General features: G+C 41.2%; 2 protein-coding genes across 2 annotated transcripts; one reads left to right on the top strand and one right to left on the bottom strand.

The window, feature by feature from the left end:
• Positions 1-6,824: 6,824 nt before the first annotated feature.
• rpl30 (ribosomal protein L30) lies at positions 6,825-9,221 on the bottom strand. The gene is made up of 5 exons (XM_070847063.1): positions 9,166-9,221; positions 9,013-9,061; positions 8,536-8,681; positions 7,781-7,911; positions 6,825-6,925 (listed from the first exon to the last, which is right to left on the bottom strand). Exons 2-5 carry the CDS (start codon positions 9,031-9,033, stop codon positions 6,873-6,875), a joined length of 351 nt encoding a protein of 116 aa, XP_070703164.1. The 5' UTR covers positions 9,034-9,061; positions 9,166-9,221; the 3' UTR covers positions 6,825-6,872.
• A 983-nt stretch (positions 9,222-10,204) lies between these two features.
• LOC139215043 (brain acid soluble protein 1) lies at positions 10,205-17,731 on the top strand. Its single transcript, XM_070845864.1, has 4 exons — positions 10,205-10,557; positions 13,528-13,815; positions 16,914-16,958; positions 17,045-17,731. Exons 1-4 carry the CDS (start codon positions 10,467-10,469, stop codon positions 17,056-17,058), a joined length of 438 nt encoding a protein of 145 aa, XP_070701965.1. The 5' UTR covers positions 10,205-10,466; the 3' UTR covers positions 17,059-17,731.
• The last annotated feature ends 48 nt before the right edge of the window (positions 17,732-17,779 follow it).

Raw genomic sequence — 17,779 nt, 5'->3', positions numbered from 1 at the left:
AACGTGTTGAAAAGCAAGACAAAACAAAGTCTTAGAGGCTGGTTTCAGCTTGGACTCCTGCCAGCCTTACATTAGATTAGGCCGACCCCGAGCCAGTATTGCCATCAGCTGCCCCCCCCAAACACCCCCCTGGTTGTTGTGACGTATTTTCCTTCCCTCTCGTCTCCTCTGTCCTCCTCCAAAGGACAGTATCGCAGCAACTTCAGCCGCTCCTACCACCCCCACCACCACCACCACCACCACCACCTCGACCCTCACTCTTGGCAGCTGCTGTCCCCTGGCAGCATCCAAACTCTTGCACGCCCTGAACACTCTGTCCCAACTTAATTTGCACTTTTCTTTGGGTGAAACGTGCAACGGTCTGGCCACCAACTGTTAACCCCCAATACTGTGAATCTCCCTCGTGGTCTTTGTCTAGAAACAAACTACCTGACGAGAGATAGCGACAGAGAGAGTGAGAAGGAAAGCGACATACATGATCAGTTATGCAAGAGCACTTTTTTTCAGAAATTGACAAATTCCTTCATTGAATGTAATGTCGAGGTATTTTTGTATGACCTTTTTTTGTATAACAGTGAAAACTGAGAGAAAAAGAGGTGAATAGTGAAAGGCTGTCCTGTTGTGATAAAATATCACCTGTGTACTGATGTAGTTTGTCCGGCGGAAAATCGTATTGAATAAGGTTCCTTGACCAACAACAACTACGTCTTCCTTTTGTATCCACGTAACAAACTGTCTGTAAACCTGTGATCCACTGACTGCCAGTGAAAACCTCCTTCACCCATTGATTTCTATTACAATATTCCGGTTTGCCTTCCTGTCCGTTTCCAGTCTTTTTCCGAGATCTCAAAAGTTAAGAGAGACTGGCGATAATGTAATGATCCCGTGAAGCACTTACCATAAACATAAAAAAAGGCAATACACATACTGTAAAATCTAAAACGTGTGTGAAATCAGTGTGTGAAAATGTTTCAGTTAAGACGTCTTTCTTGTTTTCCCGTCAAGTTGCAGCTGCAACAGCATCGTCTGTGTCTTTATTGTTTTTTCTTTTTTTTATTACACGGATCATGTTGTATAATCTGATCTTTTTAGTTGAGCTAACTTAGCTGGACTGAGGGCATTTTCCTATAAAGACTGCGTGACATGCTGCTGTGTGTGTGTGTGTGTGTGTGTGTGTGTGTGCAAGCGTGTGTTTGCCTGAGCGTTATGACGTAACTCCAAGGTCCTTCATATGTAGTAACCCTCTTTTTTTTCTTTTTTTTTTTGCACATGCAGTGTATATTTCCTGTGCTGGTGACCTTTTTGAAGTTAACGATGGATGGGGAAACTAAAGCATTAAGTTAGCTTAGCATAGTAGCACAAAATCAATATACAGTAAAGGAAGCTAGAGCAGCTAGATGCTCGTCTTTTGCCTAAATAAGCTGAGGCAACAAGTTGAGACATAATAATGGAACAAACAATGTTAGATATACCTAATCCCATTTTCTCCAATAATTCCTTAGTAGTATTTGCTATCAGCAGAAAAACCTTAAATCAAAGATACATTTTATCATACAGACTATGCAACAGTGCATTCAAGAACTTGTTAGACCTGGAAATACAAGTACCATGAAGTAGTGTTCCATTTGATACTAACACTGTAGTTGATAATGTAGCCATTTCTTGGCCCCTTCATCTTTGTCCCCGTGTGAATTGTGACCGCTGCTTTTGCAAATCCAACAAAGCTGAAAATGTAATTTGCACTTTAAAGTCGGCGTGAGCTCAATGAGAACTGATGTTTGTGTTTTGTTCATCTTTACGATACTCTGTAGCCGAGTGGGTCGATTATGAGCAGCCACCGTCTTCGGGGACGACACAAGCTCTTGACACAAGTCAGTGTTTGTGACCGAGAAGCTGACAGGCTTGAATGTGAGCGAAGGAGAGTTTGAGTCGCAGGGTTTAGAGAAAAGGCTCGTACAGTATCTGGACCAGCGGGAGGCTGATGCCTCATTCTATTAAAATCACTTTGAGACGCTTTCACACACATCCTCTTGTTGGATCTGCATGAGCTCATGTCTTCAATTCCGAATAATAAAAAGCTAAATCATTCAGTGTCTGCTGCTGGAGCTTTTTCTTGAGTCAATGGTTTGTTTTGGGTGTCTTTTTGTCATCATCTTGAAAACCACGATGAGAAAAAATTATGTTTATCAGGGTAATCTTAAGGAACTCAGCAGTTCTTTGCAGTGTACAATTTATTTGAGATTTATCACAAACATGTTCAAATGTATACAGACAAATTCTATTTGTGTATGTGTAACTGGAATTTTTGATGATAGTGGTGTCTTATACCCACACGGGATGGTCCAAATGTTTACCATGACAGCCCTTAAATGCTAAAAGACAAGGCAACTTTTTTTAAAAACATAAATCTTACAATTTAAAAATACATTAAAAAGAGCAGCAATATTAAGATCCACACCCTGAAACAGGATTAAGTCATTTCAGGCACATGTTTGTTTTTATAATGAATCTTCTTATTTATGTCCAGTAATACAAATCCTACATCTAAATAACGACATAATCTTCTCCAACGTGGACCTTTTCTCCCCCCACAGTCATTTTGAGACAGATGCTACTAATAACATCAACATGCACAACACTGGCACACAGCAAACCGAATGCAGCAAAATGGAATTTCAACCATCGCTTATTTTGTTATTAACACCTCTGCTTCTCCAACTGTGACAAGATAAAAATGTCTTCTGTGAAAAGCACCTATTTGGAGGCGTGGATCTGAAAAAAAAAAAAAATGACATGTTTGCTGTCAATGTGTGCCATCTAAACTAGGATTTCGAATTGTCCTTTATGCAGTGACGTGATTATTAGAGCTGACTGGGCATCATGCTCGTCCTATTCAAATTACAGGGTGTCTGTATCTTGTGACGTGGGGGTTGGCATCTTGGGAAACACCACTCGACAAAAATGTAATGCACCAGAGGCTGAAATGGAGCGCTGAGGGCTGACTGCAGAGATTCAGTGCCAAGAAATTCACCCTAAATCAGCACCTTGTGGAAGGAAACTAACGCTGGAGTTTCTTTTATGCATCTATTATGGAAGAAGCACTCAGATCTCTCAGAGAAGTTTAAGTAGTAGCATCACAGTGTAGAAATACTCAAAGCCCCGCATTCACATTCTTACTTGAGTAAAATCACACATTAAAATGTGGTGCTCATCATGCAGAATGGCTTATTTCAGAACAATGTGTATTTTACTATTGGATTATAACTGTGAAGGCATTGATGTGTTCATGACTTTAAGCTCAGATAAAGATGGAGCTCCTTTTAAATACAGTAAATACACTATCTGCTGAGTTGTCATTGCCAGTGTCCCCAAAGTTTTATCTTAATGTATCATTTTACATCAGAACGTACATCAGACTATCTTTTGTGTTATTAAGCTGAATCTGCAGTGTAACCAGCAACTGAAGTTATCAAATAAATGTAAAGTAAAAAGTGCAATATTTTTCCTCTGAGATGCAGTGGAGTACAAGTAGGGAGTACAAAGTAAAGTACAAGTACCTCAAAATTGTACTTTGAGAATGTGGCCATTCAAAAAGCTGACGTCGTGCTGATGTGCGTACGTCCAGCTGCCCTCAGCAATCCACTGTCTCTCAGTGGGAGCGAACAAGCCAGCAGATCAGCAAGGATTTACCCGCCTGCCTCAAAATGGAGCCTGGCATTACCTTGGGTCTGACAGTAGGTTACCAGACAGACACGCTCACCTACTTTCTGCCAGTGGGACGGGGCGGGGAACAAACAAGTGGGTCACATTCTGTCTCTTTTCTTGCTGAAATGCTTGTTGGATGCAGATAGAGGGTTGTACAATGACATCAGCCTCAAAGAGGGGGAGACATTTGTGAAAGAGCACGCAAGAGCGAACGGGTGGTTTTGTAAAATCTGCCAGCAGACGTTGTGTGACCTGGATAGCTCTCATATTATCCTCTAAAATAACTGCATACAATGGCTTCTAGAATAAGAGTACACTAGAGATACTTCAGAGATACTTTTTATGCACCTACAGTCATATTACCCAGTAACACACCCACTAAATGTGCTCCTAAGCAAAGACTTTAATTAGAAATCAACTAAAATGTCACAAAAACTGTAAAAAACAAAAACTCTTAGCAGTAGCACAAACATTTTGAAGAGTGCTATGGCTCCTAACAGGCTCGAAGTTTTATTAAATTCTCCTTAATTCAAATCTTATTGTGCAAACTGTTTAGTTACTGTCCTCGTTTGTTGCAGGTCATCTGCTGCACGTGAAACAGATCATCTGGGATGATTTCATTTGATTTAATTGGGAATCAAGAAAACGGCTTAGGGAAGCAGTGAGTGGAAAAACTGGGCCAAACCACGCGATGGATGATGGACAGCTTATATCTCTGTCTCTGGGTAGAGACAGAGATATAAGTCCAGAGCTCCGAAGTTGGGCCAGAAACACTGACATCTAATCTTGGCACGCATCGGATTGAGTTACAGTGTAACATCATCTCTTGCCAGTTCATGATTTACCTTTCAGTGAGTGCAGATGGTATCTTCCTGCTGATGGTATTCAGGTTGTCAGTCAGTGCTGCTCCTGCTAATCATTGCATCTATTTTCGCCCCTTATATTTGATATTGGCGTATCGTCAATTTAAAGCCTTTGAAGAAAATACATACATTTGATTATCAAAATGTTTAAGAGGCTCTTGAGTGATTTAGTACTGAACTCCCATGAAGAGACAAATTTGAAGATAGAGATGTTTGAAATTAAAGCAGCAGAGGCTGAGATATCCTGACTTTTAATCCACGGTCTGGGTCAAACTAAAAATATCCCAATCCTCCTACATTTCTACAATATGCATCTTGACACTTTTCATTAGATCCATCCTAAAATGTGCATTTTTTAAGTTTTGATTTTACATTTTTAAGCCATGTCTTCTAAACTTCACACTTCCAGTTTCAAGGCAGTTGTAGAAATGAACTGATGTTGGTGTGTAAAATGGGTGGAGTGGCCCTTTAATGTGACTCATGCACATCTTATTTGTTTAGACAAACAAAGATCGGTATTGTTGGCAGTTTAATCTCAGAAATGGCTGCTGACAAGACTGTCTCTAGAGCCTTGAGAGCTTGTTCGGGAGCTCTTGACCAAATCACACAGTCCTGATCAGCACATGACTTTTGCTCTGTTGTTGTGTTCAAACTTGACATTTTTTAGCTATTTTAGCTTAAAAATACAGATTGATATGGTCAAAAGCTCCAGAAAAGTGATTAAATGGACTTTTGGTGGAGAGTTTTGTAAACTGTTGTTCAGTTATTTTGTGGAAATGAAGCACAGCTTCTCCTCAGTATCACTGTACAGATGGCTACAGCTTAGATAACAGCATCAGCAGTTACAGGTGAAAGGCTCCATGGACTTCATCCACCTGTGCTGCCAAACTGGCCCTCAGCGAGGCTCTCGACCCCCTCCAGCCGCAGGACTGTGGCTGCACCGTGTGACCTCTGTGGAGCTGAATGAAAACATCCTCAAAGGACAAGCTCTTTCCATTTATCCTCCTCTAAATTTACACATGATAACATTTAGGTTGGCAGGAGCTCTGACATGCCTCTCAATCCACATGTGGTGTGAACCTGCAGCTGCTTTCACAGCCAACAAATACCCAGCATAGACCGATGAGCTGCTGCGGTCGTCAACATTAAGATAAATGATGCGGCTCCAGGCACAAGCAGGACATCTGGAGGAAAAACTTCACCAATTACAAGTGAAGAAATTCTGCTTGATGGTGTGTTCAAGTTCTTATTTTAGCTTCAAAACACTTAAACTTCATGTTCTACCACAGAACAAGAAATAAGCTCAGATGGGGCAGTATTCCTGCAAAAAGATAGATCTTTAAGTAGTTTAATCCAGCATGATTTTTTTTAACTGATTGGCAGCCATGGTTCGGGGAGATTTGTTTAATTTAAGCATAATTCCAACAAAAAGTGTTTACAACCTGTTTTTGGCAGTTGTCCAGTTTGTGGCTACTTTCATCCACCAAACTGAATTTAGAAAACATCAACTATGGGAATTAAAACAGAGTCTGCTCCAAGGAGATATTACACTACACTCAGCTGTACAGTGCAGTGACTATACAAGCGTTTGACAGAAGTAATAGTTTGAGACATTTTCAGTCATCAGTCTGTTTTATGGCGACTACACGTTAACTTTATAGAACCTTTTTCTTTGGTCTGTCTGGAAAACATTAAGCAAACCACTTCATTCTTGGCTTCCTCGTGTTGGTCAGGATAGTCACACACACACATTGAAGGACATCATGGGTATGTGTGACAGAGGTGGTCGTCACCCACCAAAGCCTTTAATGCCCATGAGGAGAGCGCCCTTACTCGATTACAGTCAACAGGCTGCAGCGGATACATCACACGGTCATCCCCAAGGTTTACGTAAGTGAGAAAAAAAAAAAAAAAAACACATTCTCAGAGATGAGCAGTTACGTAATATTAACATCAGTCAGCCGTAAGTAGTCAGTTGGCATAGATAATCCCTGTTGCCAAGCTTTGTTACACAAGTCTCTGAAGAAAGATCAACTGTTTGCAGAATTATTTCCGTGACGTTTTCTGCTGACAAACTCATATTGTACACAGCTCTGCACACACGAGGAAATCCCTCTCACAGATCCTGAAAATGTTAATGAGTCTCATCTGAGACACCCAAAGAGGACACTGGTGCTCTCTGGTGGACAGTGGCAGGACTAGCACACCGTCTCTACAGGCAAGTTATAGTGATCAAATGAAATGACAGCAGCTGGGTACTGTTAACACCAACTTTATTTATAACAACAGGGTGGGGGATCAGCTCTACTGAGGTGGCTGCTGCTGATCTGGCATGCTCCTGATGATGTCAGAATCGCCTGAAGAAGAAAACAACAGTCAGTTCATCATAATAAAAATGGCCACATAAAACATAACTTTTTCATATCTTCTACAGACGGAGCACTCAAACGGGCCAGAAAGCACCAGCAGTTGAATTAAGCTCTGAGTGGATCTCATCCACAGAACTCATTTGATGAGCAGGACCAATGGGCATAAAAATGTGCTCAGAGGTAACGAAGAAGTAGGAGATTAAAAAACATGTACTATCATGATCTACTACCAGATTCAAGCAGTTATTCCAATATTTTAGTAACAATTAAAATCAATAGAGGCATTTTTGCAGTCTTGTTTGTTGAACTACATCAAGTTTGAGAGAAATGTTTTTAATGTTGGGACAAAGAGTTAAGCTGCTCTCCAGTAGTAATAATGATGCATGAACATTATCTCAGGTTGTGTTTCATCCCAGCAGCTTGAAGAGCAAAAAAAAAAAAAAAAGTCTGTCTTATGTTCCCAACACATCGTCTTATGGGACCTCTCTGTATCCACTAATCTTTAACGTGATGAATCCAGGTGTGTTGGTACTACACTATTAATATATGGTTCATAGATTGAAACGCACACTGTTAAAGGGGCCTTTTTGCTGCTGTTCACATCGGTCAAACAGGCTCACTGGGACCGCTGCCCTGAGGCTACTATCCATGCATCAATGATGCTACCAGACAGCACCCGGCACAAGCTTTTGTCAGAAATGTCCCAGCAGTCCATTCAATATTCTAGTTCGAGCCCACTCCATAAAATCTGAACAAGCTCTGTGTTCGTGGCAGTAAAGGAAAAGTTTGGGAATCAAGTGCACCAAGCTGTAGTTAGCGTCCAATACAACAGCAGGTACTCACCAGGGTCAATGATGGCCAGTGTGCACACCCTGTAGTATTTGCCACAAGCTGTGCCGAGCTCAATGTTGTTTCCACTGTAGTGGTGAACACCAGTCTTGGCCAGCATGGCATAGTACTCAATCTCAGATTTCCTGGACAAAGGAGAGAGAGATAAATGTGAGTCACAGCAGCCGGTACGAGTATAAATGTTACACATTTGACAGACGATCCAAATTAAGATGAGCCCAAAAAGATTATTGTGCGTAATCTTTATTTAACACATAAATTCCAATTATGGGGTTGCAAAGGTTCGGTGCATTGCTGGACTATGGAATGGAACGTAAGCTTGAGATATTTGGAAAATATGCACAATTTGAAATAAAAATTAATTTCTATTGGAACGGTTTACAATTATGATTTAACAACAGGTTTGTTCTATTTGGTAAAGACTCCCATGGAAAAGTTTTATATTCCTTTTATATTCCTGCAACTTTGCAACCCTAGTCAAAAGACAGCCAGACGGACTGATTTTAAAAGCCTATTATTTTAAGCAATTTTAAGAAAATCTCAGACATAGCAACGCCTGCATTGATCAACATTTAAACATAGTTTTTCATAAAGACATCACATTGAGCATTAAAATCTGTTACTGTGGATATCTCCCCGTCCTGTTTACAGCTCAGCCAACCATACAGGCTCATCGGTCTACACCTACATCTGTTTCACTGCACATTATTATAATAAGTATATGTGCCTTCATCCTCTTCATCAGTTACCTGAGGGCAGGGCAGTTGTTGGCCAGGATAACCAGCTTGGCTTTTCCCTGACGGATCATCTTCTGGGACTGTTTGTAGCCCAGGACGTATTTTCCACTCTTCATCACCAGTTGGAGACGAGAGTTGATGGACTCCATGGACTTTTTCTGAACAAACGGAGACACACATACCTAAAGTTAGTGACAGCACACAGGCTACAAAGCTAACCAATAGTTGTCCACCGTTGCGTTCAGCGCCCCCCTCCCAAAAAACAGTGGAAATAATAAATAAACGCTTCAACAATAAAGACACTATGAAGCCACCATATCAAATATGTTGTTAACGCACACTGGCACTACTTCAACATTAAATTAGACGTGTTGCGTGCGAATAACGCAATTATTAGTTGATGCTACAGCGCGAGCTAGCAGGCCCCGACAGAAACACGTCCCCACGTGAAGCAGCAGCAGCCCGACCCGGGGCGACGCGTGCACTCACCGTCTTCTTTGCGGCCACCATTTTCGCGGTTTAGTCCGGACAGGCCAACCTGCGGGGAGAGGAGGGCTGTGGGTAAGGTCTGGGTAATGACTGGCGGGTTAAAATGGACAATTTCGGGTGTTTTATTAGTAGAAAACTCGGAGCTCGTCTTACTGTGAGTGAACTCCAATATGGCCTCGGAGAGAAAGGAAGTACCATGGTGCACCGCGCCGCTATCTGTCGGTGGGCGTGCGCAGACGCGTACTGCGCAGGAAACGCTGCTGATGGTTTACTTTAGTAACATGCATATTTATATAATTTACAACAAATTAACAGTAGTATAAAGTAGATTTTTTTTAAATGTTTGCAAGACATCACGTCACAAGTAAAGTCATATTAAAATGCAGACAACCGTTACAGCCACAGAAGAACATAAGAATATAATAAAACGCATTAAATTTAATGTAATGAAACAAAACAAAGACAGAACTAGAAACACAGCCATGCACAGACACATGCATACAGTGATAAATAAATAGGCTATTAATTGCACTAATTATGCTGTTTCTGTTTCACTTCTGTAATAACAGCAATCTAAAGTTTTTTCCCCCTCATCCATCCATTTTACAATGTGGTCACTTGTAGGATATAATGCATTGTTATGGATGAAACTACCCATTGGAAGCCCTATACAAAGCAGTCCTATTAAAACTAGCCCAACCGAAACATAGCTACAACATTAAAATGTTCCTTATACATCAAGCATATCAAAATAAAAACAGATGTCTGATGGGTACTTTTGCTTCTGGTACTTTAAATGAATTTTGTTTGTAATACTTTGTACTTGTTTCTCTTTTTCACACTTTAATTTATCATTTCATGGTGTGTTATTGCTAAAAAAATTGTTTTTATCTCAATAAGATCTTCTGCCACCAGACAGGTGGATCACTTTTTCCACATTCGGTCACACTTCCCTGCTGGACATTACGTTGCCCCAGCAGATTAACGCAGCATTAAGATGTTTGCTCAAGGGCACCCAGGCAGTGGGCCTAGATGTTAGTTTAGTGAGGAATATGCTGTTGCTTCATTTTCCCCGCCCCGAGAGGTGGCCGCGGACTGAATAATGTATTTTTGTCACTGCGCCAGCCTCCTGGAAACGGCCTAAGTTACAGCTCACAACAAAAGCCCACATTTCACCTGCGTATCCAACTGTTTAGACACTTGTAGCCACAATACGCACACACACATAGAGCTGGACGCATCTTTGGAGGAAGAACCACGGTGCGCAATTACGCACGGGACTGAAGGAATCTGACCAGTCTGTCTTTCTGTTTCTCCTCCAGGGGATTCGCTGTTCATAGTTTGGAGTCCTCTCCATTTACAGAGGCGATATCTATGCGCGACGTCATCAGTGCAGCACCAGCCTGTCCTCACCTCTCAACTCTGAATCCAGTCCTCTATGTGAACCGGACAGGATGGGATGCTCCACAAGTTCCCAAACTTCAGCGGTAGATACGACTCGACCCAGCGCCAAACCCGAGGAGAGCAACGGAGCCAGCACGACAGGTGATGCACAAAGCTTCATACTTATGTGTAATGCGATGAATATGTCTAGGAGATATGAAGAAATTAAAAATAACATCTGTGTTGTAATGCAGCGAGGTGACGTTCGGTGCAAGCAGATGTTCAGTGGCCCACCACAGAATATTACATGTATTAGTAACTAAAAATAGCACTGTCAAGATAATATGTTGCCAACAGTGCACAGGAGACAATGATTTCCAATCCAAAAGTAATTTTGACTTACTGTAGTGTCATAATTTGCCTGTAAAATATTAGTAAGTGTGAAATTATCTCTAAACTTTCCAGCATCAAGCACTGACCAACCATGGCTTCACTTCAAAGATGTTAGTGGTTGTGACCTATCTGTAAATATTAATTTTCCATAATGTTACCACTGAGATTATGTCTATAAATGTTTGCTGATGATATAAAATGCATTAATTAAAGTGCTTTTAGTAGTTATTTTATCTCAGTAGAACCTATAAGTAGCCTTTTAATATGTTGGTGGAAATGGTGTCATCATAGAAGTTCACGGCCATCCCCAAATAGACTTACATCGTCCATTTAATTACACCGGAGTGAACACTGCTCTGATAAGGAGGACCCAGTCTGCATGGAAATGATTATTACTGTAATTCTGTGGGTGCCGTATCTGATGTCTTTGGTGTTAGCGAGCCGAAGCCCCACAGTGACAGGATGGGAAAGTTTATTGCGGTTATTTAACAGGGGTCTCTGGCTCTGTCCTCCCTGAGAGAGACAGTGGCATGACAGCAGATTTGGTGACAGTCTACGGTTTCAATAGGAAATGGAGAAGCCTCTTTAGACACTCCTTTGTTGTAGTGGGTCAGCGATGGCCCGGCTGTGGTGCAAACGAGCACACGCTTCAAGGTAAAACACCAACACTGGATCCTGCTTTTGCATTTAGCAGCGTTAGGAATTAAAAAATGATAAACCATTAGGGGCTGTCAAATGTTGTGTACGATCACATTAAATGCCACTTTGCTGTTCTGACAGAAGTCGATGAACAAGTAGGTGACAAACAGGTGAAAGATTCACTAAGCAGGGCCACCTCTGAGCAAACGTCTCTTGCTCTTTGCATCGCTTAAAGGGATATTACAGGCCTGTTAGGGCAATGAAAGAATAAAAGACACATGAATGTACGCTCACTTAAGTGAATACGCTGAAACGAATAGACGTAGAGTCATGTAGTGAGCCGAGAAACTGCCACTGATCTACTTAAGTGCGTTTAGGCTCATGTCATGCAGCTGATCGTGACCTCTGACCTTCCTGTTGAGGGGACTAGCGAAAAGAGAGTTTCCCAATGAAGTATCTCGTCATTATTGTCAGCAGACGATAGCAGAGCTGCAGACTTTGGTTTATCATCTGAATGACGCTGAACAGCAAAGTGTTCCTGTTACTGTCGTCTTAGAGGTCAGATGGAAATTTGTCCTTTGACCACCTTTTGCATGTGGCTCATTTTTTTCTCCTGAGGCTACTTGTGGCTCCAAAGAAAGAAGAAGGGTGACATTCATTAACCCGAGGTTCATTCATTTCTTAAACTATGCAGGAGTGTCACTCTTAAGTCAGCGCCCTTCATCTGACAAAACAGGATGTACTAATTCATCACTATTAGAAAGTATTTCATTTAATATTGTAGAAACTGTTGGCAGGCTTAACAGCAACAACAAATACTTAAAGAATATGATACTTTTAAAGAAAACTATAGTGATAAATATGCAAAATGTTCCCATTTGGAGTTGAGACATCTCACTTATATAAACAAAGAAGGTCATCAGTCAAGACTTCTCTGACTCATGCAAATCCTTGCAATGCAAATCCTTCAGGAACAAAAAGTCTAAAGGAAGTCATACACAATATCATTTAACACATGGTAACCCGTTCACACAGCCGAGAACTGTGTGCTATGAGGATGTTAATGTTTGGTAACAACAATCCACATAATGATTAACCCTTTGTGCTTCCAATAATGCGCCCATGGAGGTCTCTTTTTTTACTTCCTCCCCAGTGATCTGTGGCAAATAGCAGCAGTCTATGCTTGTTTTTAGAGAAGTGCACACACTCTCATTGGTCTTGCTTTTTTGGGTGAAAGTGGTATAGCTTTGCATGGTCCAGGGGTCAGAGACTGGTGTTTGATCTTGGATTTTAGGCCTGCATAAGACTCTTATTCTAACACTAGCTCAATTCTCAGGGTATGAAACAGGATGGTGTTAATCACAAGATAAACAGATATATATTGAAATATGATTGTGCTTTTTGCCACAGATACTGTACATCCTCAGTGTCTGCTCCACTTGTACTGTCTGAACATTCTGCAAATGATGTGAGGTGTGAAGTGACTTTTTCTTCAAATATTTTGTGGGGCATTTTTACTAAAACATAGTAGAAAGATAACAGTAAACCAGCAGTTTGGACTCAAACCAGCAATGTGGTTGGCGTCTAAGCCAACGTTTTAACCCAAAGCAGACATAATTACAATAGGTACCCCCAGTGAAAACAAATACCATCCTGTCTTGATCCCTGTTGTCACACTGTGTTATAAAGGTGCTGTGCCTCACATGATAAATTGTCACAGCTTGCCACACACTTATCTTGTGTCTTATATAAACAGGAAAATGTTTCTCATCTTTATTACATTGAAAGATTTTGCCTTTTCGATCTTAATACTGTGAACTGCAACAATATGGAACGCAATTCATGCACTTTTATTCAGATATACTCTGATGTATTAAAACAGGCATGTTTGACTTGAAAGTATTTAGTGAAATTGTCAAGAAAAAGACATTGAGTGATTCATGAATTCTGTAGATGTTACAGTGGTCTTAGTAGATCAACAGTAAATTAGAATCAGTTTTATATTTTAGATATTATTTTTATATTATGTTCAAGCTGCCTTTTTGAATGTTCGGATCACTGTGTGATCTGTGACTTTACTGATGCTTGTGTTCCTGACAGGCGCAGCCAGTGAGAATGGCAAAGTAGCTGAGGACAGTGAAACTATTCCAGACCAGACACCCGCTGAAGGTGGCGATGCTAAGCCGGCAGATAAACCTGCTGCAGCCGCAACATCTGCAGCTTCACCTGCAGGAGAGGAGCCTAAGCCTGCTGAAGCCAGTCCATCTTCGGAGGCCGCAGCACCGGCAGAAGCAGCAGCAGCACCTGCCGAAGCTCCGGCAGCAGCAGACAGCAAAGCAGATACAGCAGCGAGTTCCCCAGAGCCTGCAGCTGCAGCGCCTGAGCAAGGTATGCTGGAGTGATAATAGAAATTCATTCACAGACTAGATTTGGCCCGTTTCTACATCCGTCCACCTGTCTATCTGTCATTTATACATCTGTCTACCTTTTTTGCTGACCAACCCCACTTTGTTTCTGCAAAATGGCCACTGTAAAGCTTTTAGCTGAGTCTTTGCAAGCCTCTAGGTGTGTATTATTTTTCATAAGCTTTATTTTCTATGCAAACCATGAACTATCTCAGTAACACGATGATGCTCTGGTGAGATTATCTATCATACTGACAAAACAAAGTTACAAAGCTGATAATGACTGAGCTCCATACCTGTGTGTGTGTATTTATCTGTCCGTGTGTGTGTGTGTGTGTGTGTGTGTGTGTGTGTGTGTGTGTGTGTGTGTGTGTGTGTGTATGCGTGTGTGTGCCTCATCAACTTGCAGTTTCCTATAATAAGAAAACACTACACCAGTGAAACGGCTCATTCAAAGCTGTTGGCAGAAAACAATAGTCACAATATCTGTGTTTGACACAGAGGGAGGGGACAAAATGTACAATTGCTCCCGTAGGCCAACAGTAACCTGAGCACTGCTCCGCCTCTTGCACAGTGACCCGGTGAGCACAGCTGCCACAGTGCCCATCTTTTCCCCAGACCCTCCACAGTCCCACTGCAATGGTGGTAACCAGGTGGTGTCCAACAACACACAGAAATAACTTTGGACTTTAATGAAGACGCCAGGGTGGCCCCAGGAATGTGCTTATAAGTGACACATCTGATTATTTAGTTAGTGTCTAATAACCTGTCTTGACTGGGTGTGAGTTGAGTGGGTTGAGTTTACGAAACCAGGTAACAATGAATTATTGAATTATTTTCATTGTTGTATGAATTATATTAATATTACTCTAATTTTATTCATATTTGAACACACAGAGGAATCTTTTCACTGAGCTGCACTCTTAAAGAACTTATTTGAAAACGCATTTAGAATATGTTTCTCTTTTAGGCAGTGTATATGTGTAGCATGGACTCATGCCTGAGCAGTCTGTTGATCTGTAACTATTGTCTGTTGAGGTTGTAACTGCTGTTAACGGCTATAGACCATAGAGCTAGCTTGGCGTGACAGTTTTGCTGAAGTAACAAAATAAATGATAGATTGATAGCAGCTGTCGTTCATGGTCTTTAACCTGGTCGGCCCAGGATCAGCTCTTGATTCGTGTAGCATTTTGAGAATTTGTATAATAGTGCACAAACAGGGTCGGATGTTATTGCATGTTTGTGTAGCCAAGGCAGTTCTGTTGTTAGGAGACAGCATGAACATCTCCTCCCACACTTAGCACTCAGTATTGTCAGGATGCCTGTAAGGTTAAAAGTCTGGAGGACATTACCACACCTAAGACAGTGCTCTAGTAGCAGGGGGATGTGCTGAATTAGAAATTAGCGAGTGCAGCATAATGATCCCTGCTCTAAATTCCCACGAGAGCGATTCAGAACAACTGCAGGTCTGCAAAGTCAAAGCCTGTCTGCACTCTTGACTCTAAATGATCATCTATACATGGAAGTGCTCCACAGGGAGCTGCATGATAGTGCAGCTTTAAATTCATTGCAATCATTATCACTTATTGCTTCATCATGCAAATTCAAGAGTTCAACTTGTCACTTGCCTCTTTGTGTAATGCAAAGTGTCCAACACTGTAACACAGGCCATCAAAGACAGACAGACAAGGCAGCAAAGCCAATACACTGTGTATGCAATAGGAGAAACACATTTTTAATAATCTGCATGTTGCCTTCAAACATGTTGTTTTTCTATTGTTATTGTCTCCCCATACCGTTAGAGCTGAAGCTGTGACACTTTCCTGCCTGAATCATTCAACTTCATTCTCACACTTAATGAGAAGATGTTATTTAGGCCGTCATCCTGTGCAGGTGCCGTTCCTTCTTTAATGCATAAGTTCATTGAACTAAAACTATGTTAATACTGTCAGGGTCCAAAGTCATCTGAGGTTTATTTTAGGAACATTTACTGCAAATAGCCCCCTACTTTAAGTTTAATCCAACAGATCTACTGCAGCAAAATCTGAATAGAAAGAGGGAATAGCACAACAAGCTGTTTCTCACAGTTGTTCCTCACACCGATTAAGTTCACTTAATTGATTTAAAAATACAGATTTTTCAATTTTTCACCTAATCTAGTCAAAAAATAGTCAGTACACTCGTTGACCTTTGTCATCACTTGATCTCGACCCCCACTGGTGTCCAACTTGACTCACCCTTGGTTCAAGCCTGACCACAGTCTGTGTGTGTGTTGTCAACACTTTGTTGTCACCGTGGTGTCATTAAGGTGCAATCTGAATCCACAGAGAAACTAGAGCATGCCAACACATATAGGGCTTCCACTGACCACGAACGATGTCAGGCCCGCTGAGCCTCCGTTTCACAGCCAGTGACGAGAGAGGATCGAGTGTCGCATTAGCTGAGCGGACACAGCAGCTCATCCACTTCTGGATGTGTCAGTGGTCTGAGATCGATTTGGTGGAAATAATCAAGCCTTTGATTAGAAAAGTCACGACGAATGCAATTGAACATAAATGTGTGTTTCTCCTCATCAGTGACGTGATTTCAAACCTTTGGATTAGAGGCTATTAAATATTTAATGTTTTGTTGTTGTGGAGTCTCAGTACAGTCCAAAACTGCAACACTGGTCCTAAAGGGTCACTTCACCCAAATTACAGATAACCACCTGTACTCACTTACCTTGAACTGTATCTTTCCGTAAAGGTAGTTTCTAGTTTTATTTGTCCATGTTTTGAGATATAGTTCCAAAATTCAACCCCAATGCAATGGAGGTGGATAAAATTGCATTTGTGGTGCTCATGTTAAAAACTCAATAGTTGTATGTCAGACAATCCAGACTTTGTTGTGAGCACTTTCAACCAAACTATAGTTCCCACTGAAACTGCTCAGATTGGGTTCTGTGGCTTATAAAGAGCAAGTAGGACACTATCTAAGGAAAGAGAGTGTTTCACGTCACACCTACAGTGCCGCAGATGAGCCGGCCTTTAAACGTGATTACGTCTGTTGTTCACATGTACAAATTTCTCTCTTTCTAAACAGAGGCCACAGCAACTGATTCAGGACCCAAAAAAGAGGAGGCACCAGGTGAGTATCGGAGCGCTGTAATGCCAACATGACGTCACATAAGTGTCTGTACCACGCTAACATGTTTCCTTTCGGTCTCTTTTCAGCTCCCAGTGAGTGAAGTGCAGAATGAGCCACTGCACAGATGAATGAATTTGTCTGAAGTGTCTCACCTTGTTTGTATGCATGAGTGAAAGTATGTGCAGGCGTGCGTTTGCGTGTGAAAGACATCGCCTCGTTGCCAAGATGCAGACCCTGTGATAACCGCTTTCAGTCAGGGCTCCTCAGTCATCACCGTGCCTTCGTCTCCTCAAGATGGTGTATGGCTGCAATTTCTGCTCGCAAACTGTATATAGAGATCTACAGCACTTAGTGGGTGTGTTTATTTTCAGAGGATGTCAGAATAACTTGAAATTCCTATTTGTTATCCACATTGAAATTTTATAAATAGATTTTCTGAAACATCATATATGTCTTTATTAACTCGAGCATTAGAAGAATCCATTCTTTACCTTTTCTATAAAATTATAATTCTAAGAAAACCAAAGCCAAAACACATTTGATTTAAGGAATTATATTCTTTTCGGGTAGCTGGCTTTGATTTTACAACACCGTTTGTAACGAAAATGAAGAGCCGATACTTTGAGGCTCTCCAACTCATTTTAAACATTAATGTAAGAGCATGAATGACATGAGAGTACATGTGAGACCTTTTTGTTTCTGATGTGTCATGATTTCTCTCTGGGAAGACAACCTGAAATCTTTAATAAGCTATGAGCTGTCAAAAAATAAAAAAATACCACATTTAAAATGTCTTTAATATCTAAAATCAGGATGAATGT

Source organism: Pempheris klunzingeri, chromosome 16 (assembly GCF_042242105.1).
Source record: "Pempheris klunzingeri isolate RE-2024b chromosome 16, fPemKlu1.hap1, whole genome shotgun sequence".
NCBI lineage: Eukaryota > Metazoa > Chordata > Actinopteri > Acropomatiformes > Pempheridae > Pempheris > Pempheris klunzingeri.
The sequence above is the reverse complement of the archived record's forward strand: the minus strand, read 5'-3'. Positions and strand labels throughout refer to the sequence as shown.